This window comes from Furipterus horrens, unplaced genomic scaffold (assembly GCF_987537825.1).
Source record: "Furipterus horrens unplaced genomic scaffold, mFurHor1.1.pri manual_scaffold_2, whole genome shotgun sequence".
In the NCBI taxonomy this organism is placed as follows: domain Eukaryota; kingdom Metazoa; phylum Chordata; class Mammalia; order Chiroptera; family Furipteridae; genus Furipterus; species Furipterus horrens.
In genome coordinates this window covers 38,140,210-38,154,159 of record NW_028327172.1, presented here as the reverse complement: position 1 = coordinate 38,154,159, position 13,950 = coordinate 38,140,210, and the positions used below count along the sequence as shown (strand labels likewise).

General features: G+C 46.4%; 1 protein-coding gene across 1 annotated transcript in view; it reads right to left on the bottom strand.

Annotated features, from left to right (window-relative positions):
- GALNT18 (polypeptide N-acetylgalactosaminyltransferase 18) overlaps positions 1–13,950 on the bottom strand; it is a 162,995-nt gene that overhangs the window by 83,454 nt on the left and 65,591 nt on the right. Inside the window, exons 4-6 of the mRNA XM_090267276.1 lie at positions 8,286–8,469; positions 6,469–6,666; positions 2,063–2,177 (exon numbers count right to left, since the gene is read on the bottom strand). Coding sequence (XP_090123402.1) covers positions 2,063–2,177; positions 6,469–6,666; positions 8,286–8,469 — 497 coding nt within the window. The remainder of the gene's footprint in view (positions 1–2,062; positions 2,178–6,468; positions 6,667–8,285; positions 8,470–13,950) is intronic.

Sequence of the window (13,950 nt, the reverse complement as noted above, 5' to 3'; positions counted from 1 at the left end):
ATGGAAACTCAGTAGACATAATTGTGGATAAAGTAGAAGGAAATTGCTGCATGGACATTGTACTACCTTTTCTTAAAGCTCTAAGGGTTTTTTATCTCTAGATCACTGTGGTATATCTATCCAGTCTTTCAAATCATAAAGACCAGGGGTTGAATCCTTTCTCTACATCTTATAAATTGTAGGATCTTGGGAACATATGTAAGTTCTTAATTTCACAATTTTCTCATCTGAAAAAAATGGATATTATAATAACAGCTACTTTTTAATGTGATTTAAAGATGGATAGCATAAGTAAAGTGCCTACTACAATTCCTGGCACAGAGTGGGTACTGAATGATTGTGCAAACAACCCTATTTCTGTGTTACAACTGGGTAAGGACTGTGAATAGTGGCTTCTGACTAAATGGGGTGAGAAAAGCAATGTCTCTCAGTTTTACATGCTGTCCTATGGGGCAATTGAGGAGAGCTGCTAGAAGAAGAAAGTGAGTTCCTGAGATTTTAACTCATAAAACATGAAAGAAAAACACCAATAACCACCCAAAATGTGGAATCTATCTTAGAGTTGCTCAGCAATTCTGTATCCTTTAAAGGGGGAACTGGAATTCAAATGAACTGGCCCCACCTTCTGTTCTCAGCCAGCAAATAGGTTGTTGGGCCCCTGCTTTAAAAGCCCCTTTCCTTCAACTTCGTAAAGTAGAAGGGATGAGATGAAGAAGAAAAAAAAAAAAGCCAGGCAACATTTTATACTGTATTTTACACCCTGAACATGAAATCACTCAAAGATTTTTAACAAGTACTTGAAAGCCTTCCCCAGGCCCACACTTTGAATACCTTTATAAGCTAGGCTAGGAGAAGCCAGAAATCTGCCACCACTCCGTGATTGACTTACATTCATGATGGAGGCAGAGTTCACAAATCTAATTTCTTTCTCTGTTCCCAGACATTTTTACCCAGAGCGCATAAGTGACTAGAGGCGATCCTGCCCACTCAGCCAATTCCTGGCAGCAGCTCCTAGTGAAAAATAATATGTTTGGGGGCAAGCATTTATCCAGGAGTGGCACTGAAAGGAGGTGGTTAGGACGCAAGAAGCGGATCAATGACCAGAGTAGGGCGAGCTTTACAAATGAGGGTGATTATGCAGGCACTGTCCTCTATGAATATATTAGCTTCCCAGAAAGCCCATGCATTTGACTGCCTCCACAGCACTGCCTCTGGGTTTCAGTGAAAACAGTTATCTGGAAGTGCTTTCTAAGTTCAGCTTCAGAGAAACTGCTCCTGCTGCCAGTCCTCAAAGGCCTAGTATTAAGTCTGGGTGACAAGTCAGGCTCATGCGGGACCCCCCAGGCCACGGCAGGTGATGTGAGATGCTCACTGGAGGTGCCCAGTCTCCCCTCAAGGCAAGGCGGAGGTTGTGCAGGGCCAGCTGACTGTCCAGTGTGGGTGGGAGGGCTAAGGGGGTCAGAGTTGACAGGAAGGGGTATCCAAGCTGGAGTCCTGGTGGGAACTGAAGTCAGGAACTGGAAATGCCAGATACAGACACTAAGGCCATCGGGGTGAGAGGGGGATCAATAGTAGGAACGAGCCAGGCCTTGCTGCATTGTGCATGGGGGTGCTGACCTTGAGGAGGAACCTCTTGGTCGCCATGACACTCGCAGGCATAAGGCTTCCTCCAAGGGCTGGCAAGGCTGCAGTGCATGGGTCCATCGGGCTGCTTTGAGATCCTCATGGAAAGGGCAGTGAGGACCACTGTAGGGTTAGGGTTAGGGTCAGGGTTTAACAAAAAGGTTGTTCCCTTGAGCTGGGGGCTCAATTCTTCCATGTCTCCACTCCCAGCCAAAACAGTTTCTAAAGTCTTTTTCTTCCTGAAAATTCTGTAGGTCCTGTCCTGTGCCTCTATCCCATCCCCATTAGCCCTGATCACACTCACATGGACCAAACTTAGGGAATGGACATTTAGAATCCATCCATGACCCTCAACCTGGAGCCCCATTTCTACAAACCCTAGACTCATTCCCCCTCTGGGGAGCTGAGCCAAGCACTATGGGTGAGAAGCCCTGCTCACCCTGATCCCGAGCTCGACATTCTCGCCTCCGTAGACCTCCATGCCTTCGTCCAGTAAGCCGATCTCCTGGAAGTACTGGCGGTCCACAATGAAGCAGCCAATGAGGGCTGGGCTCCTGCAGGGGGGAGGGGAGATGCACCAGCCATGAGCAGAGGGGCTGAATCATGGTGCTGCCAGAGGAGATGGTGAAGTGATACCTTCCTACCAGGAGCATCAGGTCCTTTTCCTTCCTTTGCTGCCAAAGCTGGTGCAGAGAGAGCTCGTTCTCTGAGTGGCCCTCCCAGGTCTGCCTTCACCAGATATTCCAGGAGGTGAGGGGCTATTCCACTGGGGCTGCGGCAGCCAGCTCCTGACCTGGGCCCGGCCACCGTTCCCATGGCACCTGCATCTGTGTTAGCCCACAGAAGTAGTGCTCAGCCTGCAGTCTAGACTGAACATCTACAGCTCTAGCTGCCCTGACCTCTGAACTCTGAACGGCAGAGCCAGTCTCTGTTCCTGCCTGCGCGCTTGCCAGCTTCCCAATCCTTCCCCAACTTGGATTCTGCACGCCAACCTTGGTCCTTTCAAAAGATTAGCTGGGACTTTGGACAGCATGGAAAATAATTTGGATTTTATCTATAGGTAAAGGAGTGTCAACAAGGAATTTTAAGCACAGTGGTATCAGAAGATCTGTGTTTTTAAAGATCTGTGATTTAATCCTCAGGCAGTTGAGGGAAGACAGACTGGAGAAGGCTGGATGGATGCTGAGGAATCCAGCTGGGAAGCTTGTTGCTAACATCCAGGTGAGAAATGATGAGGACCTGAACCACAGTATCAAGAATGGAGAGAGAAATTGTTTAAAGACATGTTTTGATGTAAAATCAGCAGAACTTTGAAACAGATGAACTATGAAGGTAAAAGACAGAGGGAGGAATCTGAATGGCAGCTGGCCTTCCCAGCTTGGGTGATGGTGGGCTGGGGGCTTCAGAAGCAAGAAGTTTTCCTTGCTGGGAACACTGATCTGAAGGCACCTGTGGGACACTAGGGGGAGATATTCAACAGGCAGGCCTTAGATAGACCATCTGGGTCTAGAATTCAACAGGGGTCTTAGGCTGGAGCAACACATCCACAGCTCGTACGTCCAACAGCTGGAAGGCCTTCCTTAGTTAGCACGTGAGTGTGGAGCTCACTGGCTCTGTGCAGATACCCAGCACAGGACTTCACAGGGAGTGACCCACATCAGCCGAATCAGCATGAGCGTGTGTAGCCTGCTTCTCTGCTGGGAGCATTAACTTCTGCAAATGACTCTGACTTGTTCCACTGCACACTGCTACCAATTCTAGCCCTTGTGTAGCAACCTGTCAGCTTGTGGCTGAAGGATTTGGAAGGTAAGAGGAAAGAAAGGAGAAATGAAGACTCTTAGGTGATGAGAGAACTAAGTCACATGCAAATACAACCATCTTTGAAATTGCAAACTCATCCAGGTGGAGAAACAGCTCTTCTGAAGACTATGTCTTTGGAGAATACTGAGCAGGAGGCTGCTCAGCGGAGACGGGTGGCAGGGGTCCCTGCCCCTCCTCCTTTGAGATCACAGCATTTTATTCTGAATGGCTTCACCTTCCATAGATAGCAGGTACCCAAGGAGGACAATCCACCTCAACCCACTCCACCTAAAGCAGACCGAGTTCCTGCTCTGGTGAGGGATGCTTGATCCCAGCCTTGGAACACTTTGGGAAAAACCCCCGTTCTGGCTGTATCTCTGAGAGAAGTTTCCTAGTCTCTCTGAGTCTCTGATTCTGTATCTGTGAAGTAGAACAAACTATATAACCTCATAGGATTAAATTAAGTAAAGCACTTGAAAACTTCTGGGACGTAATTGCTACTCAAAGATCACTTTAAAAGATGCACATGCACACTGAAGAAGCCCAAAGAATCCCCTCTCCAAATCATGGTGATTTAGAAGCATCAGCCCAGCAGGTGGGCAGAGTAGTGTTCCGTTTTTCTCAGCATTCCTGAAATGTTGAACTTAGCTGGGCACTATTGGTCATGCAGGAAGGGGCCCTTCCCATATGAACAGACCCAGTCAGGGAAAGACAGAATCCCAAACAGTTGCTTTGGGACAAGAACAGGCCAGCTCAGGCAGCCCACTGATTATTAACTGGCTGGGGTATTAAGTGAACTCAGTCAGCCTGAAAGTTTTATTGATTTATTCCTTGTCTTATTCTCCCCCAAATTAGAAATAGCTTGCAAGAAAAATGTAAAATACATCAGAAAATAAAATAGATAAATATCTGAAAAGACCAAAAATTTACAACGGAATTGAGGGCTAGTTAGAATGCATGTGTGGCAATGGGTCCGCCTTCACGGTTCTTAAAGCGGATCCACAAAGGAGACTGTCTGAGCTTCCTGGTGGCTGAGGTGAAAATGAACATACATGGTCTTAGAAATAAGATTTACAGTTCCCACATGGAAATATCAGGAAATATCTTCCTGAGGGGTAACAAGGCTTTCTTTCACTAGCAGTGAATTTGAAAGCAATTTCTTGTGTCAGTCTTCTTTAAAAGGTCACTTTGGGACCTAGTGAACAACCACCTCAAAGACATCCCTTTAGAATGCAACAGGAGACCCCCCTGGGCTCTTTTCATAGCTTCTGCCCTGTGTGGACAGAGCACTCAAGTACAGCTCGAGGAAACAGGAGCCAAGGTGGGTAAGGTAAATTTATATAACCTACACCTTTCTGTGGGGCTGTCTTTATCTAGGGATAAAACCAGGAAGATTCTTCCAAAAACCTCCCATCAATATAATTTATCTCAGCCAAGTTTTTGATAAAAATGAGGTAAAGAAAAATTTGAAATTGAGATGATGTTCTTTGTGAAGGACCTAGAATGCAGGTTTACAGAGACCAGGCTGATACATTTGGAGATGAGCCGAACAGAAGCAACTAACATCAGTGCAGTCTTCTGCAGGAATGCTTGTTGCATGGTGGTGTGTCCCCCACTCCCACCCCCACCCCCAAAGCATTCAACAGATCTGGAGGAAGAATTCAGCCATACCAGTTCTGAGCTCAAGAGTGGGTGACTAGGGAGGTGACAAGAGGTGTGGAGTATAGCAGACCTGGGTTTGGACCCTGGCTCCGCTGCCCAGAGCCATTTTCCTTGTCGGCCTTGCTTTCCTTATCATGTAAAATAGGATGACACAATGAGCTGTCACCAGGTTATGATAAGGAGCAAATAAGACCATGCTACAAAAAGCCCTTGCCTACAGGGACCTCCAAACAAATACCAAACAACCAGACAGAATTGTGGCCTGAACTAACTGATAGATAACAGAGATGACCACAGGGAAGTCAGGTGGAGCTCTCTTCCATCCTGATTGAAATATGAATGTAGTTTGTTTTCTCTTCTGGCAAGGAAAATGTGATCTTAGATAATAATCACCCACTTTCAATTACATTTTTCATCATCTTTCTTCCTCATGTAATACAAAGCGACATCAATTTCTAAGCTCTTTCCTTCCAGGAACCATCCCCTGGTCACCTTCTGGTGTCGGCTGTGTGTTTAACGGGCAGGACTTTGCAAGGAGCACAAAGGTGCCTGCTCTGTGGTTAACCAGACAGAAATAAGGGCTTGTACAGACAGCTGTTTCAGGAGCCCTGATCCATAAAACAGAGGCGACAGAGGGGACTCATTCAGGTGGCCTGTGAAGGGGGCAGCAAAGGCTGTTAGGGATCCCTGAAAAGCGGTTTGAAGCTCCTTTTGTCTGAGGCCTATAGGATAAGCTCAAACATTCTCAGCAAGGCGTGCAAGGTGGAGTGAGGTCTGGTCCTGCCTCCCCTTCCCTCCAGCCTCATGGTCTGGGGCTGCCCCCTCGGCTCCTCCTTCTAGACCCTCTGAACCTCCTCTGTGCCCAGGATCTCATTCTGCTCCTTCGCATATGGATGCCCCTGCCCCAAGCTTGCAGGCTCCTACTTGCCCTTAGAAACAAGTACAATTGCTACATTCTCTGAAAAGGATTCTTCCCAATTTCCACGCAGTTCCCACCAGCATGGTGGAATAATGTTATTCTAATTATTTTGTCTGTCTTTACTAGACTCCAGGATTTTGGTGGCAGAGATTGCGTTTTAATCACTGGGTCCCAAACATCCAGCATAGTCGCTGGCTCCCAGGAGGTGTCCCAAAGTGATGTGTTGGAAAGAGTAACTCTGAGCCTCGGAATGAATTCTGGGAGCCATGACTCTTTAAAAAGGGATCATCAGAGCTTGTAAGCAGTGACTCAAGGTCATTTGTAATTCCTTTCCACCACCACCCACCTCGCTCCACCCAGCCGTGCAATGATGGGAGTGGACTTTGGGGAATAGGGGTTGGGCTGGGCGGGGAGCCCTTGCCTGGAATACAAGGCAGAGAGACCCAGAGGTAAGGATTCTTTACCTGATTGGGGCTGTGGAGTTCTCCAGCTTCCACCAGGCCTTGGGGGGGTTGAGGTAGCGGCACCACAGCTCCCAGTCAAAGCCCTGGGCAGCCAGAGGATACTCTTCTATCTCAAAGTTGTCATACTTGATGTTGTCAAAGGATGGTGAGATGATCCGTTTCCGGTTCTCCTTTATTCGGGTAAGCACGGGTTCAGCCCTGAGTGGGAGAGAGGGAGAGGGGGGTTACTGTTTTCAAGGTGGAGAAACACCAGACCGGCAACTCCTAAAGCTCCCCATCCTGCAGAAAGAGGAAGGAACACCTGGCCATCTCCTCCAGGGCAAAGCTGCTCTGCCTCCTAGTAAGGAAGCCCTAGCAACCTCCCATCCCTCATACTTTTGATCTGGCAAGAGGCCTGACCACTCCTTCAGCACCTCCTAGGCTGAGCTGAGTCTTGGTGCCTTACATCATTGTGTCTGCTTGCTTTTCCTTTTTCCACTATTAAAAAAAAAAAAAAATCAAGACTTAAGAAAAAAGAAACAGATCTGAGATTCCATGGGAAGCTTTCAACTCGGGCTTTTATTTTATTATAATTCAGTGCATCAACCAGGAGACAAAGGCATATGAGGACGGCAGAGATATGGAGGTGAGGACAAACTTACTCCATGCTGCTTGGGTCCTCCCACCTGTGCCCCCACCCCCACCCCACATGTTCCCCTCTGACCAAGAAAAGGCGGCAGGTCCGGCTTCCAGGGAGCCAGGAAGCCCGGCGAGTCAAATGTTTGCAGACAGGAAAGATAAGTGTCTCATTAATAATGCATTTGTTACATAATTGTTTATTTAAATCAGCATGAAATAGTAGGTGTCCCTCTCCTCTCCTGGCTGTAAATCCAATGAAAATGCTTTTAAAATAGTCACAAATGGCAAGCAGAGACTTCAGCGATGAAAAATGGCTGCACTGCAATCTTAATTTGGCCTGTTATGTAAGTTTGCCCAAATCCAGGCATGCTGCTCCTTCCTGTGCTCCTTACCCCACTCCTGAGAGGCAGAGGAAGGCATGTGGAGTCTGGGGAGCAGAACAGATCCCAATGCCACCAGGCACATCGGTTAGCAGGGTGGTGCACTCAGCCATTCCCAGGACCTGTACCTCCCATGCCCAGGCTCTCTGCAGTCACACGTGGTGGCCACGGCACGCCCTCTGGCTTATAGGGATGTGTCAGGTGCCCCGTCCCTGCTCAAATGCAGCCTCTGAAGCCCTGTATCTGTTCTCTTTCCCCTCGCAGCACCTGAGCACCCCTGAACAGAGAAAGAAAGGTTTTCTAAGACCTACTTTCACCATGAGGGAGAATCTGAGATACTGTGCTACCACTAGCCTGGCCTTTGGGGAACCCAGGCACCTGTGACAACACCAAACCAACTGTAGCCCCCTCTGCCCATTCATCCATGTGGTTGGCCTTGTCTTTGGTCTCATTTCTGGTCCAGCTCTCACTTTCTTGGGGTTGCAGCCCTGTCCTGAAGTAGGCTGGCATTCTTGGCTTTGCCCTTAGCATTTACCCTTTTGCAGATCATGTCCCTTAGAGGACCACACCAGCCAGAGTCACATCTAATGTCACCATATCTTTTTGACACTATGTGTTGACTCTGTTGACCCCTGACCCTTCCCCACCCTGAAGGGCATGACCTGTTGCCTACATCACTCACACACCCAGAGTTCACCCTGTTCTGAGAATGCTCTGCTTTCCCCAACTATGATGAGATCCCAGCATGCTTTGCACCCATTTGAGCCAAAGCCTCTGGCTCATATTGGGACTCATCCTCCTTTCCTGATGGGCACTCACCAGCCCACATTGAATTCCACATGGGCATCAAAGAGTGCTACCACAGGTGCAGTGGCCGCCCTCCAGCCGCTGACCCGGGAGCGGATGAGGCCTTCCTGTTTGCTGTGGCGCACAACTTTGATGAAGCCCGGCTTCTGGCCGTTCACCTTGTCCACGTACTCTGTCAGCTTCTCCTTCAGTTCCTCTGCAGGGGAGAGAATGTATCATTAGCATAATGGGGGCAGGGGACAATCAAAACATGATATATGAGAAAATAGGAGGAGGAGCTAAAGATATTTGACCTAAAGAAATCCTCAGTAAAGACGGAAGGATGGTCTTCAACTTTCAATGGTCATCAATGTATAAAAAGGATTTGATCTTCCATGGCTTGGACCAATGAGTGGAAGGCTGAGGGACCCTGGCATTTGGAGGGCACAAGAAAAAAGAACATGTCATAGTTGGAGTGACCCCATGAGGAATGGACTGCAGAGAACTTCTGCCACTGGGTGTGCTGCATCACTCACCAGGATAGATACAGGGGGCTCAAACTTTAGGTGGGTAATTGGTTCAAAACTAACCTTAAAATCCTATTCATCTAACTCTGAGGTCTTGGAATTTGTCGGGACTTGCTCTAGGTCACATAGCAAGTTAGTAGCCGCCCAGACCAGAGCCTCCTGCCTCTCTCTAAGCCTTTCTGCCTCAGATGTCTAGTTTCCTTGCCTCCTCAGTGATAACTCAAGCAGGGGTACAGAGAGCAGTCTAGAGGCCACATCCTGCCCATCCATCCAGGCCTGTTGGTTTGGGCAGCATCATGTGTCATAAGGTTTGAAATCAATGTCTTGAATTTCCCTCGAATGATGTTAGTTTTTCTCTAACACCTTTACACCATGCACCTAGAAATTGGTTTAATATTTCTGGAGTAAATGGGCTATACAGAATAGAGGGAACTAATTAATCACTTCCCTTATTCTAGAATCTATACCCCTATTCATGTAGTTTAAGGCCACACTAACTTTGCCTACTTTTGACTAAAACTGACTTTACTAGAAACACAAATCTACTGGTTCTTTACACATGGTACTGCTAAGTGAAGCCTTCTTCATCCTATCCCTTCATGCATGCATGCTTGTTGTGTGTGTGTGTGCGCGCAAGCGCACACCTACATGCTCTGAGCCAAAACATACATTCTTATGTTTCTCTTTAATTAATCTTCTTAGGGATTGGCACTATTTATCCAAAGTCAAAATGTTTCCCCCAAACCCCTGATTCTGTTATCCAATGTCTGCTACCAAGCCCTTCCAGCTGTCCAGCTTCTGCAAGTGATAAGCACATGGACTTTATTGTCATTGAAGTCATCCTTTTAAAGTGTGACCCTGGTCCAGATCTAGGGCCAGTGGGGGCTGTCAGGCATTCCCCTTCCAGCCCAGAGAAAACTCAGCTGACTTTTGGGCTAACACCAACACACTGTAGATCTCACTTTAGCTAATATGAAAATGACCCTGTGATCTCAGATTGCACAGCTGTCTGGAGAGGCCTGTGAATCCCACTGTCTCACCAATGTCAGGAAGTTGGCCAGAGAACAGCATAACTTAATGTGCCCAGGCTTACAAGGTCTTCAAGTACGGTTGACAGAAGGCCTCTTAAAACATTTACTGTTTCATCACTTCAAAGTCCACCCCTCATATATCCTTTTTGAAAATGTTAAATAGAGAGCTCACAAAGCCTGATATTTGTCAGGTAAGTGGTGAGCATATAGAACGTAGAGTGAGAGCTGGGTAGTACCTCCCCCCTCAGGTGAGAATCACTGCCCGTGTGGACCACTGTTACTATGGTATTGATGGGGCAGGGCTCTGGATGATTGCCGCCAATGATCAACTATGAGTCCCACCTCTCTGAAGTCACATCTTTGTGGAGCTGCCTCACACTGAACTTGGGATGACCATAGGACAACACGGTACAGCTGGAGGGACCTCCTGCCAGTCCCAGGCCTTAGGAGGCCTTGCAGCTTCAGTTTCATTCTCTTGCTGCCCTAAGTAAGGAGGCCCCAGACATAGGAGACGCCTTGGATCCTTCAGCCACTGGCTGACTGTAGAGCACACAGAAGCTGCGTTTATTACACAATTGTGGTTCAAGCCCTGACTGATGAATTAGGAGCCAATGAATGGTTGCTGTTTTAAGCCACTAACGTCTGGGATGGTTCATTATACACAAAGGCTATCAAAACAGGATCTATTCTTCTAGTATGATGCTGGGGTTAAAATAAGATTGTGAATGCCTGATACACAGGAAATGAATTCAGACATAGAAGAGCCAGTTTAGAAGGTGGCAGCAAGAGATGAAAAGGCTTTCTTTCTTGTGGGAGCTGCTTGCCCTTTTGTACCTCTGAGCTCTGTTAACAGTGAACCAGAATAAAGGTTTCTGGTGGATGAGCTAGAGAAAAATTCTGTTCTCAGCCAGCTACATCCCAAACATTGGCTGCTGATTAGAAGAAAGAATTCCCTTAGCTCTGACCAAACAACTGCTATCAAAAAATTTTAAAAGGACACCCTGGCTGCGTGGCTCAGTTGGTTGGAACATTGTCCTGTACACCAAAAGGTTGCAAGTTTGATCCCCGGTCAGAGCACATACCTAGGTTGCGAGTTCAATGCCCCAGTCACGGCATGTATGAGAGGCAAGTGATTGCTATTTCTGTCTCATTGATGTTATTCTGTCTCTCTCTTTTTCCCTCCTTCTCCCCCTTTCTCTCTAAAATTAATAAATATGTCCTTGGGTGAGGATTAAAAATAAATAAATAAATAGAAGGCTTTAAAAGGCCTATAATACCTTGGATTACACTGGCTGAGTTTTTGCAAAATACCTTTACCTAATAAGGTTTTCATGGTTCCCTTCAACCTTTGTTAATTGCCAAAGCAAGAAAAATTTCAAAAGCACTTTTGTATTTGCTAGAAAACTAGTCCTATTGCCTATTACATATTACACATAATATATCATAAATACTTATCAGAACAACATATAATAAGTTGTGCTTTTCCTTATATCTAAACACAAACACATAACCCAACATATTTACCTTTTTGCCAAGGCCGTCAGGAAGCTCAGAGACAAATATAATGACTAATCACAGGGTTCTATCAGCATTTTTGCTTCTCTACCTTTGCTAAAGCTTTGATTTTCAAGTTCTAGCCTAAAAGCTGCATTGTCTTTTACCTTTTTATTCCCAATACAACCAACCTTTAATTGTTTTTGAAATATTTATAAATAGCTTTTAATAAAATGTCTTGATAGAACATGACAAGAGTATAATTGTGGGAAGAAGGGGAAGGCTGCATTTCATGTTTGTTTTAATATGTTGAGGAAAGGGGAGGGGGGAGTCTGCCTTCTGTGACTGCCAAATTTAGAATCAATGGCAGAGCTGTAGATAGCACCAGCATTAACAAAGAATACAATTTGCACCCTGCATGGGGCCAGGTGTTATCCTGCTTGTATGGCTCCTCCAGCCCTCTCCTGCTGTGCACAAATCCCTGCTCTGCTCACATCTGGATGACCTCTGTAAATCAGCATGCCCAGAAGCCATGCTGCTGAGACACTATTCGCCTCCTAGGGGGTCACAGGCCACTCTCCATCACCCCCATGCAGGCTGCTTGCCTGCTCTCCCTCCATCAGACTTAGATGCCCAATAAAAATACAAAATTCACCAGCCTGGTAAAACAGAGCCCTCCCTTCCCTCCCTATATGTCCCTTGCATTGCTCCCATAAAAAGCAATTAGCTCCACGAAGTCACTCTAAAAAAAACAAACTGCAGGTTGAGCAGAAGTTTGGTACCCATGGCTATTAATCTGATTTAAACATCTAATGAGATACTCTCTATCTCTTGCATAAAAGAAAATAAAGATCAGGAAATCGATGCCCAATGGGGCTTCGTTCTTTGGAAGGCAGCTGCCAGGCATCTTGCAAAATGGCTGCCCCAAGATTGCTGTGGAGAACCAGGTCCAGCTCCTTGTCCTCCCCGCACTGCGCAGGTGATCACTTCCCATGTTTGCTCTTGGTTTGGGGAAGCAGGAGTGAAAGGAGAAACCACCCATCATTCATTCATTCATTCTTGCATTCATTCAATGACTACTGGGCGTTCATCATGTACCAGGTACCGATCTAGCTGCTGTGGCAAGAACTGTGAACAAGACAGTCCCTATGAAACATTCATCCTATTAGATGTCTAAAAGGTATGTGATGTACTCCGCTGAGGAGGCAGGGGAGAGAGGGGAAGAGAGAGTGGGTATAAAGAGGAAAAGGAAGAGGAAAGGAGGAAAGAAGGGGGAAGAGGAAAGGAAGGAAGAGCAAGAGGGAGATTTTTGAAAAAGAAAATCAGAAACTAATTCAGTGCTTCTAGACACAGCGGCCATCTGGGCCTGAGAAACAGTGTTGGGTGCACCACTAGGAGGGTGCTAGTAGGCATGGCTGCTGCTAAACACAGGACAGCTTCCACAAGAAAGAATTATCCAGTTCAAAATGTCAAGAGCACTAAGTTGGAGCAACCTTGCACAACTCTTACAGTAGTCCCCCCTTATTCATGGGGGATGCATTCCAAGACCTCCAGTAAATGCCTGAAACAGCAGATAGTACCAAACTCTATATATACTATGTTTTTTCCCCATATATATATATATACACCTATGATAAAGTTTAATTTATAAACTAGATACGGTAAGGAATTAAAAACAATAATAAAATAGAACAATTACAACAACATACTATAATAAAAATTATGTAAATGTGGTCTCTCTCTCTTTCTGATAGCTGATCTGATAACCAAGATGACTACTAAGTGACAAATGGTGGGTAGTGCACGTACCGTTTGGATAAGCTGGACAAAGGGATGATTCACATCCCAGGTGGGATGGAGGGGGATGGTGTGAGATTTCACCATGCTACCCTACCCAGAATGGCTCTCAATTTAAAACTTATGAATTGTTTTATTTTTGGAATTTTCCATTTAATATTTTTGGACCATGACTGAGTGTGGGCATCTGAAACCACAGGAAGCAAAACCATGGGTAAGGGAAGACGACTGTAATTAATGATGGAGGTCTTGTTCTGGACATCTGAGTGTGTACCTTTGCTGCTTTTCAAATGGCAGCCCTGGGGCTGCATTTGCTCAGAGACATATGTCTTTGTCCTGTAAGACATTCTTGCTTGGTGGTAACTGGCCAGAGCTGAGTAGGAGCTACCCCTTCAGATGGGCTCTGTAATATGTACTGCCCGCTGGCCAGGGTTCAAGCTTAGAAGGGCCTGCACGTGGTTTAATGCTCCTGACTATGGTGTCCCCTTGGCACTCACCTTCCCTCCCACACTGCTGGCTTCCTTCTCTTTGCCTGAAGTCTTTCTCTGAGCATAGCAGCTATTAGACATTACCTCCACAGACAGTTCTCAATCAATTAGGGCTAGAAGTTGGGGGATAAATACCTCATGTTATGCCCCCCTCCCAAATTCATGTATCTTAGGATGCGACCTTATCTGGATATAGGGTTGTTGCAGAGGTAATTAGCTAAGATGAGGTCATACTGGAGTAGAGGGATATCTAATCCATTATAACCAATGTCCTTATAGGAAGATGGCCATGTGAAGACAAACACATGGGGAGAATGCCACACGATGACAGTGGCACAGATTGGAGTGATGCACCTACAAG